General features: G+C 35.3%; 1 protein-coding gene across 1 annotated transcript; it reads right to left on the bottom strand.

Annotated features, from left to right (window-relative positions):
• Positions 1-5,590: 5,590 nt before the first annotated feature.
• On the bottom strand, positions 5,591-6,439 carry LOC110775020 (uncharacterized). Its single transcript, XM_021979625.1, has one exon. It carries the CDS (start codon positions 6,437-6,439, stop codon positions 5,591-5,593), a length of 849 nt encoding a protein of 282 aa, XP_021835317.1.
• Positions 6,440-16,897: the final 10,458 nt, after the last annotated feature.

Genomic DNA, 16,897 nt, shown 5'->3' with positions numbered 1-16,897 from the left:
AATGCCTTCCTGTTGATTATAACCTTTGACCACTAACCTTGCTTTGTTCCTTATGATTGTTGCATGTTCATCTTTCTTGTTCCGGAACACCCATTTTAGCCCTATCACCTTCTGGTGCTTTGGTTTGGGTTCCAAGTGCCATACCTTGTTTCTTTTGAATTCATTTAATTCTTCTTGCATGGCAATGATCCAGTCAGCATCTTCCAGAGCCTCAGTGTGATTTCTTGGCTCAAATATGGAGAGGAACGCGTGGAATGCGCAAAAGTTCCTTAGTTGTGACCTTGTCTGAGTTCCTTTTCTGATGTCACTCACAATGAGTTCCATTGGGTGGGACTTTAGATGCTTCCAAGGTTTAGGTTGAAATTGAGCTACTGGTGTTGTGGCATTTTCGTCAGTTCCTTCTATGACCTGAGTTCCCTGTTGGGGTTCCTCTGGTGTTGTTTCTGGATCTTCTTGGTTTTCTGCTTGTTCCTCTAGTACGGGAACTTCTTGATTTTGTTGAGCAGTTCCTCTTGCTGTGTGTTTGCTTATTTGGAACTCCTCATCATTTTCTGCAGCACGAGATAAACCAATCTCGAAAAATTCTTGTTCCTGTACTATGTCAGTTTTGTTAGATTCATCAAATATTATATGTACACTTTCCTCAACACACATAGATCTTTTGTTATAAACTCTATAAGCCTTGCTATTTAAGGCATATCCTAGGAACACTGCCTCGTCGCTTCTTTCATCAAACTTCCCCAAGTTCCTTTTTCCATTGTTGTGGACAAAACATTTGCTCCCAAAGGCTCTAAAGTAAGAGATGTTGGGTTTTATACCTTTTAGTAGCTCATAGGGGGTTTTGTTTAGGATTGCTCGAATCATAACTCTATTTATAATGTAACAAGCAGTATTGACTGCTTCAGCCCAGAAGTTCCTAGGCAAGGAACTGGCTATTAGCATGGTTCTTGCCATGTCCTCTAGGGTTCTATTTTTCCTCTCAACAACTCCATTTTGTTGTGGAGTTCTGGGAGCTGAGAAATTGTGGTCCATACCTTGTTCCTTGCAGTATTCATCGAATTTGTAGTTTTCAAATTCTGTTCCATGATCTGATCTTATATGGATCAGTTGGTGACCTGTGGTTTTCTGGATTTTCTTTGAAAATGTAACAAACTCATCAAACGTTTCATCCTTGCTTGTTAGAAATATGACCCAAGTAAAGCGAGAGTAATCATCAACAATAACTAATACATATTTTTTCCCACTTCTGCTTTGAATTCTCATTGGTCCACATAAGTCCATATGGATGAGTTCCAATGGTTTTGTGGTGCTTACCAATTTCTTAGATTTAAAGGAACTTCGGACATGCTTGCCTTTTGCACATGCATCACACACTTTATCAGTTAGGAACTTGATTGAGGGGAGTCCTCGAACCAGTTCCTTTGATCTTAGTTTGTCAAGCAGCGAGAAACTAGCATGTCCGAACCTCCTGTGCCATAGTAGGGAATTTTCTTCAAGGGCACTGAGGCAGGTTAGATTGTTCCTGGGAAATGTATTGAGATCCACAGAATATGTGTTCCCTTTACGAGTTCCTTCCAAAATAACCTTCCCAGTGTTATTGTTTATGATTTGACAGTTTTCAGAAGTAAAACTTACAGAGTTTCCTTTGTCACAGAATTGAGAGATGCTTAGTAGACTGTGCATCAAACCCTCGACTAAAAATACATTTTCAATGGCGTAGGAACTTGACCTTCCAACTTTTCCAATTCCAATAATTTCTCCTTTCATGTTGTCTCCAAAGGTCACAGTTCCTCCATTGTAGGCTTCTAGTGAGAGGAATTTAGATTTGTCTCCTGTCATGTGTTTGGAACACCCGCTGTCGAGATACCACGAGCTGTTCCCCTTCACTAGAATCTGTAAAGAGATCAAAGGTTAGTTACAGGAACTCGGGTTTCCTCGAGTTCCTTTTCAACTATAACTTCAGACTTCTTAACCCATTTTTGCTTTACATAATTTATGTTTCTTTGATCCTGTTCCTTCATCTTGGAACACTCAGTACTTATGTGACTTCCACTTCCACATGAGAAGCAGACTTTTACACTAGGAAGATCCACATACTTCTTCTTATGACTATTTTTATGGTTAAAGCCCAATCCTTCTGTTCTCTTAGATTGAGCATTCTCAATCCATTTGGGAGGAACTTTAGGTGGTTGTCTCTGTGCCCTGGCCATGGATAGTTCCCTTTCCAGTTTCTCTTTTTGTTCCTTTGTGGTGATCAGATCTTTGTTTAAATTTTCTAAGTCGATGTTAAAAATTCCCATGTTGATTTCCAAGGATTTTGTAGGATCTAAACTTAAATTAAACATCTTATATTGACTGAGTTGAACTTGTAGAAGGATGTTTTCATTTCTAATTTTTTCGAATGACTCATTAATAGAGGTATTTCTATCTAGTAATTCAAAGAACCTGCCTTGGACATCAGATCTAATATTGTTCAGATAATTTATGTGGTCTTTACTGAGTTCCAAGGCTCTATCACTTTGTGCTTTTAATGTACTTAGCTTTTTGTAATCATCTAGAGTTTCTAGCAACAGTTCAATTAGTTTTGACTTTGAGAGACACTGAAGAGTGGAGGAACTTACTTCTTCTGATGGAACTTGATCAGTTCCTTCTGTTCTAGCCATAAGGCAGAGATTTGCAGTTTCTTCATTTGGTTGTTCCTCATCGTCTTCTGAGTCTGTTGCTTCGCCCCATGCAGCTATCATGGCCTTCTTGAAGTTTGGTCTGTTGAAGGTAGACTTGTTAAAGCGATCTTTGACCTGTTCCTTCCCTTTTCCTCTGGTCTTGTCGTTCTCCCACAGAGGGCATTCACGAATTTGATGATCAGTTTCTCCACATTTGAAGCAACCTTGCTCAGTTTTGGAACTAGTGATTTTCTTGGCAAAGTTCCTTCCTTTCTGGTTTCCTGGTTTGAAGTTCCTATAGAGCTTTCTCATTCTTCTGACCAGCATGGCAGCCTCTTCTTCATCTGGTTCAGATTCATCGAGTTCCTCAGCCTTTAGAGCAAGTCCTCGACTTCTTGAGCTCTCGGGAACAGCAGCTCCAAGATGCAGTTCGTGTGTCATCAAGGAACCAGCAAGTTGTTCAATGTTGAACTTGGTGAAGTCCTTGGTCTCAAACAGTGCAGTGACCTTTGTTCTCCAGCGATCATCTTGTGGCATGCTTCTTAGTATTTTTCTTACCTGTTCATCTGTGGGAATGATTCTACCAAGAGAAACTAATTCATTGGTTATGTTAGTAAATCTAGTGAACATTTCTTGAATAGTTTCTTTTGGAAGCATCTCAAATCTTTCATATTTAGACATCAAAAGGTCAATTTTGGAACGCTTAACTTCATTAGTTCCTTCGTGGGTTACTTGAAGTAGTTCCCAAATCTGTTTTGCGTTCTTGCACCCCATGACTCTGTTGTGTTCATGAGGTCCAAGCCCGCAATGCAAGATTTTGACAGCCATGGCATTCATCTCATATTTATCAAAGTCTTCTTTAGAAAATTCAGACATTGGTTTAGGAACTACCTCGTTTTCAGCATTGGTCTTTGTTACCTCGAAGTCTCCAACTTCAATTACACGCCAAACTTGGTAATTTTCAGCTTTGATGAATATCTCCATTCTATTCTTCCAGTATGAGTAGAACTTGCCATTGAACATAGGTGGCCTTTGTGTCGAGTAACCTTCTTCCAGTTTCTCTTGTGAGTTCATACTTTCAGGAACTTGACTCAAACAGGGTTTCCTGTGTTTTAGTGAGTACTGGCTCTGATACCAACTGTTATTCCAGTAGGAACACGCACAAGAGGGGGGGGGGTGAATTGTAATTAGAACTTTGATAAAGTTTCTTGCGGAACTTAAGAAACAATCAAGAAACTGAGAATAGAGAAGACAATAACAACAATTGTGAAAACTTCTTGATACTAATCAAGAAGAGAATTCTTTTATTATGGTAATGCCTCGATTACAATAATCTCTCCAACACAAGTTCCTCTCAAACTCGTGTTCCTCACAGTAATCTACTTCGATTACAACTCCTTAACTTCTCTTTCTCAGACTTAAACTCTAAGTCTAAACAGGATAACTCTATCCTTACTAATACAAAATATAATTCGTGTTTGGATAACTCTAGATATTAATAATGCTTTTGTGTGGATATAAGGAACTTAGGAACTTTGAATTAACTAGGACACAAACTGTTTTAGAAAATCTTAGACAAAACGTTTTTAGGAAAGCAAGAACTCTCAGAATGTTTGTGTACTTTAAACCAAAAACGATTTCCCTTTTATAGTGTTTATCCTTAGGGTTAGTTCCCTTCAAAACCTCAACTGCTAACTGCCAGCACTTTGGTCTCCACGTCCCTTGACTTGAGGAACAAGGGGAAGACCACTTCCCACGTTCAGCCATAAAGCAGTTAGTGATTTGACTCAATCAAACCCTAAAATATTTCTCTAAAACAGATTTTATTTATCTACAAAAACTTAGGAGAATTTTTAGGAAAATAAGTTTTGTTTAAATAAAATAAAACGTAAATCTATTTTATATTAAATATGCAAAACTTGTTTTTATTTATGAAAATGTTTTCCATAAAAATCGCTTCCAATAAAATAAATGACCTAATTAAATCATAAGTTCCTTGGGTACTCTATATACCATTAGCATAATTAATATTTACATAAAATTCTAAGTACAGTGGACTACCTAGACTTTATGTCTTCCCTTTGTCTGGAACTTGCAACTCAGAAGCTTCAGACGTTCCAGTCAAGGAACATTGATGAGTTCCTCTCTAGCTAACACAGGAACTCTTGGCTATGAGTCTGTAATAGTTCTTGTGGATATTCGGAACTCTTGATATGTAACTGTGTTGCTCCTCTTGTGACTTCAAACTGGAACAGATACAACTTCCAGCTCTGAAACTCCATTGACTGTTCCAAGTGTACCTCAGGAACTTCACCAGTTTATTCAAGTTCCTATCCTAATAGAAACTTGGGCATATGCCTGTTCAAAGTCATTTAGCAACCATAATCAGGAAGTTTGCAATATGTGTGTGTCATCAACCAAAACTTAGGAACAACATATGATTTTATATAGCAAGTGTGAGCAATCAATGTTGATTTATTTTGGTGTCATTGGATGCCAAACATTATTGTAAGGTGTTTTGGATTGTCATGACAAATACTATTTGATTTAGACAATACACCAAAAGTATAAAGATTCCTTAGGCGTGCAAGTTTACTATGACATCTTAAATGATTGACTGAAATATTGTTGATGGACTAATGTCTACATATTGTCTGAAAAATTAAAAAGTACACTGAAAATAATATTATTTTAGAAACTTGTCTAATATATTTGAATCACGTACAATAAACAACTTATAAATTAATTCAAAATAACACTAATAAAAAAGTAACGCAATTAAAATTTTATTAAAACGTCAATAACACATATTCTTCTATTACTACAACAATAAAAACTTAACAAGTACTATAACTGATACAATAATACAACAACACATAATGTAAACTTAAGCACTAGAATCATACAATTTAAACACATATTCTAAATTAAGGAGTTGAACCATACAACTCCATCATCAAATGGTCTTTGAACTTCTCTTCATGTGGAGTTAGCTCTGCCTTATTGCACAATGCAGTCAACGTATCAAATTTAGACTTCATCAGATCCATTCGAATATTTTCTTGTCGGTGCACAAAATTCCTTTGCTCCAACTCCAGTTGTTTCTCCCTCCGGTCTTCCTTAAGCCGATCAAATTCCAATTTATTTTTTTTGTAGTCCATATTGTTGTCTCGAACTCTTGAGTTGATCATGAGGCTTTCGCTGACGGCCATTGCAACTTCGTCGGCCACCTCTTTCTCTTTTCCTTTTCGCAAGTTGGCTTTCGTTTTTTTTACACCGTCCGGGCGAGGGGTTCTTCCAGACATGTAAGAACCACCGGCTACGACGGTTACATCTTCATCCTCGGCTCGAACTCTCTTCTCACTACCAGAGCTATCTGGTTCGGAAATTTGATTAAGGCGGATCCTATCTTCCTTGGACATACCCCACTGCACCCTTTCTTCCCATTTTTTGTACTTCGACAACATTTTCCATGATGTTTCATACCTGAAATTGCTTTTGTTGCTGTTACAGTACAGAGTGTGAGCCAATTGTTTAAGATCATCTACTTGCATACCACTCTTGTCCATTCGCTTTGCTTCCTCATAGTGAGCGAGAAACGCCATGACATCCCTTCCCAACCTTCTCCACCTACTCTCGATCATTCTCACATTCCAAGCTTTTGTAAGTTCCATTGGTCTTGATTTCCGAGCCGCGTCGTAGCTTTGTTTAACCTTCCTCCAAACTACAGCTGCTTTCTGGTCAGTACCGACAACTATGTCAGTGCAATGCTCCATGTAGCTACTTATCAAAGCTTCATCCTCTCTTGTAGACCAACTGGTAGATGATTTTCCATCTCGCCCACGTTGACTATTTTTGGGCGCCGTATGTTAATGCGTTAGTATGGGTTCCGGTTGTGTCTCGGGAACGGTTTCAGCATTAGCATCAACATCAACTTCATCTTCATCTTCATCATCGTTATCTTCATACTGACTATTGCTACCTTGATACATAGCTTGTAATTTTGGGGGGGCGTAAGAATAATTTGGTGGTGGCATTTGTTGTGAAATATTTTGTGAAGGGGTAGTTTGTGGCAAATAATTCGAATTTCCACTCATCCTTCGCATGAAAACAGAAAAGCTTGGATGATTAACAAAATCATCAGGTAAATCATCCAGATTTGTAGAAAAGGATCCATTTTTTGTTTTTTCAATATTCGGAATAAAACTAAAATAATAACGCTAACAAAAATAACAAAATTAGTTTAAAAAAAATTAGTGATGATAATAACAATAAATATATCTGAAATTTAATAGCTATTTTTTTTTTCAATATATTGTAATTTGAATGTTTACAAAAAATAACAACTAATAACACTAACAATAACAAATAATAATAATAATAATAATAATAATAATAAATAATAATAATAATAATAATAATAACAATATTAATTTTAATAATAGAAAACGAAATATGGAATAACTATTAATAATGAAAACTTGTTTACGAAATAAGAGAGAGAAATGGTTTTTTTTTTTTGTGTCAAAATTTATGGAAATTTTGGTATTTACTACCTTTAAAATACACCATTTTTGTATTTACTACCTTATGAAATTTTTATTTTAAATTACTACCTTAAACTTCAAGATTTTATTTATTTACTACCACTTTACAGTTTTCTCATTTTAAAATTAAGATATCTCTTTCGTTTCTTAATCGTTTAAAGTGATTCGAAGTTCATTATTTTCCTTTTTCTATAGGGATTTCATTGAGAACGTCATTTCAAAAATATTCGTTTGATAATTCATAAATATTTTAAAAATTTAAAAATAATATTTAATTTGTTTAAACTTTTACGAAATGTTAAAAAGTAAGATCCATATGGAATCCTTACATATGAATGAGAATAATGAGTTTTGAATCACTTAAAATGATTAAGTAACGAAAGAGATATCTTAATTTTAAAATGAGAAAAATGTAAAATGGTAGTGAATACAAAAAAAAATGGAACTTTAAGGTAGTAATTTAAAATAAAATTTTCATAAGGTAGTAAATACAAAAGTGGTGTATTTTTAAGGTAGTAAATACCAAAAAAATCTATATGAAAATGGATGTCAATTTATAGATCTTGAAAAAATATGGCCGTTGGTATTTTTTTTTTTTTAATAATCAGAACATACAAAAAATAGCCGTTGAAATATTAACGTTACAAAATTTAAACAAGGAATCTGATTGGTTACTGCCAGGACACGTGTCACGCAACCATTGGGCGCGCTGACGCGCCTGGCAGGTTGCTGGGTGCAATTTTTTTTTTGTTATTTGCGACCAAAGTGACGTGTTTTAGTGTTTAATTCATCAAAACTATGTGTTTTGGTCTGTATATAGTCTTTTTTTTAAAACCAACCTTTATTTTCAGAATCGGTGGGCCCATTTGGAGGGGGATTTTTAGAAGGAAAGGTTCATTTTTGCACGTCCCAAGTGGGTTTTGCATTCTCCCCTTCCCAAGTGTATTTTTTCCCCCACCATTAATCCCCATATTTTCCATTTTCCCCCTTATTTTTCCCCAAGTGCAAAAAAAAACCCACCATTAACAATGCTCTTATAGGGGACATCAAAAGTCATTTATATTACCAAATTTGTCAAAAACTACGTACCTTATAATTTCGGTTTTTGTGAAAAACTACTTTATAAAAAGATGTTGCAATTAACTATCTTACAAAAAAAATGTGGTAAGATACTATCTTTTCCCGAATTATGAACGTTGAACCAAAATTCCGGGATTGATTTTATCATGTATCTCCCGTGTCATTTAATTACCCATTTCCCGTGAGATGCCACGTGAGATGCACCTAATAAAGTCAATCCCGAAATGTTTAATCAATACTTAAAGTAAAGTGTCTAGTGAGTGCATGTCACTTGCTAGTGTAGAAAGCGCTTGATTCCCTAGAGTTCGACCCCTTACTTACCCCTTTACTACTATACATTGTTGAGTGCCATAGGATTGAGTCAAGTGGAAAAAAAATTGTATCACTTGTATGCCGCACCCATGATTAGTGACTAGTGGGAGCGCATCAGTTGGTGATTGAAATAAATGCGGATTGTGTGTTGGAAGTTATGTATTGGAGATTGAAGGCATGCACTTGTTCAACCATTTTCTTGTTTGAAATCATAATTTGTATGTTTTTATGATGATAAAATACGAATTTGAGTTGCATATTCTATTTTGATTTGAATCGACTAGCCTTGATTTGGTTTGATCAATTATGATTTTAAGAATATGAGTATATTATATATATATATATATATATATATATATATATATATATATATATATATATAGAGAGAGAGAGAGAGAGAGAGAGAGAGAGAGAGAGAGAGAGAGAGAGAGAGAGAGAGAGAGAGAGAGAGAGAGAGAGAGAGAGAGAGAGAGAGAGAGAGAGAGAGAGAGAGAGAGAGAGAGAGAGAGAGAGAGAGAGAGAGAGAGAGAGAGAGAGAGAGAGAGAGAGAGAGACTCTCGTAAGAACACTTTACTCGGTAAGAACACTTCCTACGGTAAGAACGCTATATGTTAATGGCATTTTCCTAATTTTTATAAACAAATACCCCAACCTGATTTTTCTTTCGATCACCGTATTTTTTTCATTTTTTCGGCGCTCTTTCTCTCTCTTCATTCCCCTCTCTCTCCTTTTCGAACACTTCGGTCGCTGATCGCCGCCGCTGATCGTCTCTCGCCTCTCGTCGCTGCTCGGTGCAATTCTAATCGCCGGTCGCTGCAAACCAGAAAATCGAAATCGATTCTTCGAACTCGATTCATCGAAATTGCCAATCGATTTCAATTGATTTACAATGAGAACCTCTGTGAACCAATTTATCAATCGATTTACCGACAATTCTCAGCACTGAGAACCTCTGGCGGCAGTGGTGGCGGCTGCGAATCCTAGTTCTGGCGGTTAAATCGATTTATCAGCACTTCTCAATTCACCGGTTGCTGCTCGTGGTGGTTCGTTGCACAATTTCAGGTGTTTAATCTGAATTATCTACCTTACTAGCTCAAACTTTGTAAATAAGTTAAGGAAAACTGATTCTTCTTTAATACTGGAATTGGTTCAATTGGCAGTGCGGCAGATTAAATTGATTTTGCTTTATTAATATAATTGGATAAATTGACAGTGTAATAAATCGAATTAACTATTTTAAATTGTTCTAACATACTAAAATCTGAATTTTTTAGGTTAAAAAATGGCAATTTGGTGATTTCGTGGAAAAATGTACTCGGATCTTGAAAAATGCAAAAATTCAAACATATTTTAATAATATTAGATCATGCTTGAAATATTTTAGAACATGATTGAATAAAATTTGAACATTGTTGAATAAAGTTAGAACATGCTTGAATAAATTTAGAACATGCATGAATAAATTAAGAACATGCTTGAATAAATTTAGAACATGCATGAATAAATTAAGAACATGCTTGAATAAATTTTGAAACACGGTTGAATAAAGTTAGAACATGCTTCGATAAATTTAAAAAGCTTGAATAAATTTTGAACATGCTTGAATGTATTTAGAGCATAGTTGAATAAATTTAGAACATGGTTGAATAAATTTATAACATGTTTAATAATTTTAGAACATGCTTTAATTAATTTAGAACATGAGCTTGAATTTTTAGAACGTGTATGTATGTATATGTGTTGACTAGGTTCTCATGTTCTAAATTTAGAACATCGTTGAATAAATTCCGAACATGCTAGCTAGAATAAATTTAGAACATGGGCTTGAAAATATAGAACATGGTTGAATAATTTTAGAACATGCTTGAATTAATTTAGAACATGAGCTTGAAAATTTAGAACATGTTTGAATAAATTTAGAATATGCTTCAATAAATTTAGAACATCGTTGAACAAACTTAGAACATCGTTGAATAAATTTAGAACATGCTTGAATAAATTTAGAAAATGAGATTGAAAATTTAGTACATGGTTGAATAATTTTAGAACATGCTTGAATTAATTTAGGTCATGAGCTTAAAAATTTAGTACATGGACGAATAAAATTAAAACATGCCTAAATAAATTTAGAACATGGTTGAAAAATTTAGAACATGGTTGAATAAATTTAGAACATGCTTGAATAAACTTTGAACATAAGCTTGAAAATATAGAACATGGTTGAATATTTTTAGAATATGCTTGAATTAACTTAGACCACGAGCTTAAAAATTTAGAACATGGTTGAATAAAATTAAAACATGCTTGAATAAATTTAGAACATCGTTGAACAAATTAGAACATCGTTGAATAAATTTAGAACATGCTTGAATAAATTTAGAACACGAGCTTGAAAATTTAGAACATGGTTGAATAAATTTAGAACATGGTTGAAAAAATTTAGAACATGGTTGAACAAATTTAGAACATAGTTGAACAAATTTAGAACATAGTTGAACAAATTTAGAACTCATCTCTAGCTAGTTATTAACTCGTTAGTCCAACCATGTCGATATGTGTTAGATCAAAAGTTCAATGAAATAGATCTTTCTCCTTTTTCGTAAAAGGTGATCTTGTCATTTATTCTTATTGACCTAGATTCACATACATAAAATGATTCATAATCGAATGATGTTTAGAATTCCATCCTTTTGGAGCTTGTTTATGTGTTTCGTGCTAATGTGACATAAAATACATTTCTAGAGATAAGTGAGTGTCGAATCATTTAAAATTATGTTATAAATATGGAAATCTAAATCTTGCATTAAGAGTCCAGTAATTTAGCATTGGCATATGACATGTCATTTACTGAACAATGATTGTGCTTTTATGATATGTTTTTGTGAATGCAAATAATAAATAACAATTATTTAATTCAAAAACTAAACCATAAGGTAAGGATATAGTACAAGCTACTATAGTTAGACCATCAACGTTTGATTGATTTTACGGAATTTTCATGAAATACCTCCGAGTTTTGGCAAAATTCACAAAATGCCCCTCACATATAATTTATTACCTAAAATACCCTTATACTTAGCAGACGCTAAGTCTCCGTTTGCTTGACTTTACTATTTTTCCCTTACTTTGCTTTTGGGCTCCATAACACATCCTTATCACTTCGTTCCTTTCTATGGTTAATAAAAAACGCTACTCCTAAACTACCTATCTTTCCCCTGTTCTTCCTCATTCATCCACCATAACTGCATCCTCCAATCACCCAAATGCTTTAGAATTTTGTGTTCTTAGGTTCTCGCATCGTGTAAGGTATGTAATGACAATTGCACTATTTTATTTTCAAATTTTCAAACTTCTGTTGCGCAAATTTTAGGGTTTAGGGTTTCTGAAAATTTGATGTTGGAAATGACTTGTTTGTTTGCTTTTTCATGAAATAAAGTATGAATTAGTTTTTCCGTGCGTTGAATTGGATCATCAAATTTCCCCATTTCCCCCCAAATTTGTTGTTTTGACTTCAATTTAATCTCCTTTTTTCCCTAATTCATGTTTTCAGCATTGTTAGATTGATACTCGTGTTTTGCTGATCAATTTTTGGTTATAATTGAGGGTTTTGATCTTGTATCGTAATTATGAAGGAAATAATGCCCTTGGTCCAAGTATGCATTCAATGCTAAGTCTAATAAATGCGGTTCAGTGAGATCAAGTGAGCTGAATGCCTAGCTAGAGGTCGCTTCAGTTCAAGTGTAATTAATAATATTAATCCACAGCTTACTCTTGACTGAACCCGTAGGGTCACACAAATAGTACGTGAACAGATCAAGTATTTAAGTGAATTAAATACTCTATTATTGAACATTCAGAAACGACGGATCTCGGTTCCAGTGGGAGCTGAAATCGTCAAAAGGCAAAATATAGAATGCTCCGGAAATGATGATATTGCCGGAAACGGAAATATGGATCATGACGGAAATATATATATTATCCAAGTCGTAGATGTTGCCGGCAACGGAAACATGGTACATATCGGACAATATTATCGGAAATAGAAATATTGCCGGAATCGAAAATATTGCCGGAAACCGAAATATTGTCGGAATCGGAAATAAATTCCGGAATAGAAAATATTAAATATTTGTTCGAAACGGAAATAAATTTCGGAATCGGAAATATTAAATATTTGTTCGAATCGGAAATGAATTCCGGAATCGGAAAATGAATCGGAAGCTCGACTTACGAGCGATCGGCGAACGAGCTTGCATGACGCAAGGCCCATCACAAAGCCAGGCCCAACGCCCAGCAAGCCCGCATGCACAGAGCAGGCCGAGCAGCAGCAGCGTCCAAGTGGGCCGCGTGCATGCTGCTAGCGCCCTTGGGCCAGCGAGCAAGCAGCAACGCCATTCGTGGGCTTGCGTGCTGCACGCTGCGCATGGCTGCGGGCTGTGCAAGCTACACGACCATTACCTTGGCCGCTTAGGATTACTTCGTTGTAAAGTAATCGCGTTTTCCTAATTCTACTGAAATTGGATATTTTAGTTAAATCTTAAATACTTAGGTATTTGATTAAACGTAAAATTCTAATGATATAATTTAACTAGAATCCTAATGGATTTAGTTATTCGAATCCTAGTAGAATTCTAACTCCGTTATTTCCACGCTATAAATATGTGGGTCATGATCACAATTTATAATGCAATTCATTAGTATTCCAATACATTAAGTTCAAGAGAGAATTTAATATTTGCCTAACTTTATTGTAAGTTTCCCAAGTGCACAAAATACCTTAGAGAATTATGCTAATTGAGTATGTGGAAATTAGTTTGGATTCCTGGCTTTATGGTTTTTCCGTATGAAATATATTGTTTATATTTTTCATAACCTAACAAATTATTCATATTCAATTCAGTGGTTTTATTTAGTATATGTCGCATGTAATTCTAACGGGGAAACTAACATTGCTGAAGGTCTCAAGAAGGGTGCTAAGGTAATGTTAGAACGGAAGTACAAGAACCTAGTTAGGAGTACCATCCTTTTATATGATGGAAAGGAAACATATACTATGAATGGTCCTGCTGGAGCACAATCACAGACAAATTATAAATCACCTCTTCCAAATTCTATCCAACAGAAATTTGGAACACGCTTCCAAATACCAGTGCATACGTTTGGCTTTGTTGCAGATCATGATTTTGTTTCAATGTATTCTATCTCTGAAGGTCTTGGAGGTACATTCTCCTTCATAGAGTCTGGTGTGATTCAGGATGCTTTTTCCCAGTGCATGGGCGGTCTGCTGAGTGTGGTTGTACAAGAGCTAGAATTGGAGTTTAAGTGCATACACTCTAGTTTGCAAATTGGCTCAATTAAATATAGAAGCTACCATTCTCGGATGATGGATGATGCAAGAAAGGGTTGCATAGCTGTTGGAGACTTGTATGTCGAAGAAGAAAGGCATTGTTAGATTGATCCTCATGTTTTTGATGTTGCATAGCTGGGTGTTCTTGTTGTTACAGGTTTCTATTGTTTGTGTTTTATGTTGTATGCACTGTGCATAAATTGTGTGTTGTTTCTAAGATGCACTTTATGCTAGAATGTGAGGAAGAAGATTCTGTAATAGTTTATAACTGGTTCTACTTGATTTGTGCAGACTGGTTGCTTTGTAAGAGGTGGTTGCAGGTTGTTTTGTGTTGTGTACTGCTATTACGTTCTCTTGTTGTAGTCTGTTGATGTGGTGTTGCTGCTGGTTGTTCATTGCAGCTTCTGTTTCTGTTGGTTCGTGCAGTGTATGATTGTTGCAGTTGTTCTACATCTCTCCATGTTGTTTCTAGTACACTGGTTGTTGCTGTGTTTCTTGCTGGTTGCTTGTTGTATACACCTAAATCATGTATTCCCTAACGGGATGATGACGATACTATTACCCTAGCTAGGTGGTTGGTACAAATATGTGCGGAAGTCCCAATTGCTAAAATGCATTCCAAAATCCAAAATCCAAAGTCCAATTCCCGAGCCCGTTCCCATTACGGAACTCGGTACGTACAAAATTCAATTTTCAAAACTCATTTTCAAAATCCAAACACAATCTCACCCAATGGACATCTCCATTGGTTTTATAAGGCCTTTTCCAGTCAAAATGACATTAAGCAATCCAAATTCGGGCGCCGACCCACAAAACCGAGCATACCGGGCCCCGTCCCGTAAAACCGAGTTCAAACACGAAATCGAAATTCAAAACGGCTTGTTTTTAGACGCAAATCAAGTCTTAATCCCCAAGCAATAACTACGTGACAAGGTCGTACAAACTGTACCAAGGTACAACTATACAAGACAAAGGCAAGGACGGTGTCATCGTCCTTGCTTTGGCGGATTCTAGGCCACGTCACCTGCGCCAGGCGCAACTGGCTTTTGGATTTTAGCCGATTAATCCCCTATTTAAACCTTCGTTTCCTAAGCATTTGAGGTAGAAAATCATAAACACATTGTCGTAATTTCAAAATCCTCTCTCAAAATCAAATACAAAAATCAAATCCTAAACTACAAATTCCTATACAATTTCAAGCATTTAAGCAATTGGGAGCACTAATCGGAAAGCTAGCCTAACCCTAAATAGGTGATGTGGTTTTGTACGCACTTTCAATAATTCCTTTAATTATTGTGATGATGCTTTACTTGTTTATTGCTGTCATCACCTCACATGCTAAATTCAACAACATACAAAAGGTCACATCACGCTTAACGAAGATAATTCTTGGAAAAACCGGCCTAGGTTCCTTTAATTAACTTTAAAGCAAAGTGATCACATACAAGTAGCGATTTCCATGTCCTAAATGCATGTTCAAACCAACCTAGTGTCATGATTAGGGTTATCCGAAAATAATCCTTGTCTTGCACTCGAATGTATTTCTAAAGCTCGCTAAATAAGCATCTCGTTCCCTTGCCCACCCATCCGTTTTTAAGATTCAATGCCTTATCCACAAAGAGTCAACTTTGGTCTTTCCAAACCGGACCCTTAAAAATTGTTTGGTGGCGACTCCTTCGAAATTCAAAATCTTCCAAAACTCGGTAGGGAAAAAAACGTGCAAAAAAAACCCCCTAAACTTGTTCTGATGTGACCCGTGCTGCTGTTTTTGTGCTACTAGGTACTCCCCCTTGTAGAGTTGTAGTTGCTAATTGATTTTTTTTGGTTTGGTTTGCGTTCTGTGCACCCTTTTCTATAGGTTGTTGTTTCCTTGTTTGGTTTCAACTGATTCGTACTTTGGTAATAGAGTTCTTAATTTACACAAAAAAAAATATGCGAAAACAATTATAATTTATAAAATTTGAAGTAATTGCCCATTGATTGATTCACTTCATGATTACAAATAGTATGATTACTAACATCAATATTCTCATTTGTATTACAACTTTAACTATTTTTGTTGCTGTTTTAGTTTCTTCTTCATTTGCTTCAATTCTCAAAACAAAAACTAGTTTCTTCTTCCCATTTGCTTATTCTCCATTTTGAAAGAAAACTCATGACAAAAATGATATGAAATTAACAAAACCATAGGAAAACTACAATACACAGCCAAAAATTGGGTATTTATAAGCAAACAATAAGACTAATTTTCAAATACAAAAACTAGCCGTTTAGCATCAAAATGGGTAATTTTAAGTTATGGGTATTTGGTGAGTTATGTTTCAGAATAGGGGTATTTGGTGACATAAATATTAACATAGGGGTATTTGGTGAATTTGAAATTAGGCTAACGGAGGAGTACCTGCGCATCATTAGTTAGGGTATTTTGGGTAATAAGTCATTTATGAGGGGCATTTGGTGTATTTCTGAAAGTCAAGGGGCATTGTGAATTTCGCCAAATCTCGGGGGTATTTCATTAAAAATCCGTTGGTTTTAACATGTGGGTCTACCTTTATTTAGCCAATAATTTACTTCTTGACTTACATTTCTAATTTGTGTGAAGAAACAACGAGTAACTCATACCCAAGAAGCAATACACTAAGTTAATGACATAAATGCTCAAAATAGAAACAAAATTCTTAATTCGTTTATTTTGTGTGTTTCTTCTTATTTTCTTTTGTTTACACTTTTACTTTGATAACCTTAGAACTTTTTTCTTAGGTTTGACTTTTATACTATGTTCTATATTTTCAAGCATCATATGCATCTAAAACTTCTGTTCTCCATTCATGTTGAGTTGAATTTAACTTTAATGAGTCAGACTCATTTTGGAGAGAGTGAACAATGTTGGTATTCAACTGTTGACAATTTGAGTCTTACCCATCCTTTTATATTTTTAAAATGACCTT

Source organism: Spinacia oleracea, chromosome 3 (assembly GCF_020520425.1).
Source record: "Spinacia oleracea cultivar Varoflay chromosome 3, BTI_SOV_V1, whole genome shotgun sequence".
In the NCBI taxonomy this organism is placed as follows: domain Eukaryota; kingdom Viridiplantae; phylum Streptophyta; class Magnoliopsida; order Caryophyllales; family Amaranthaceae; genus Spinacia; species Spinacia oleracea.
Note: the sequence above shows the minus strand (reverse complement) of the source record. Positions and strands in the feature narration are given on the sequence as shown.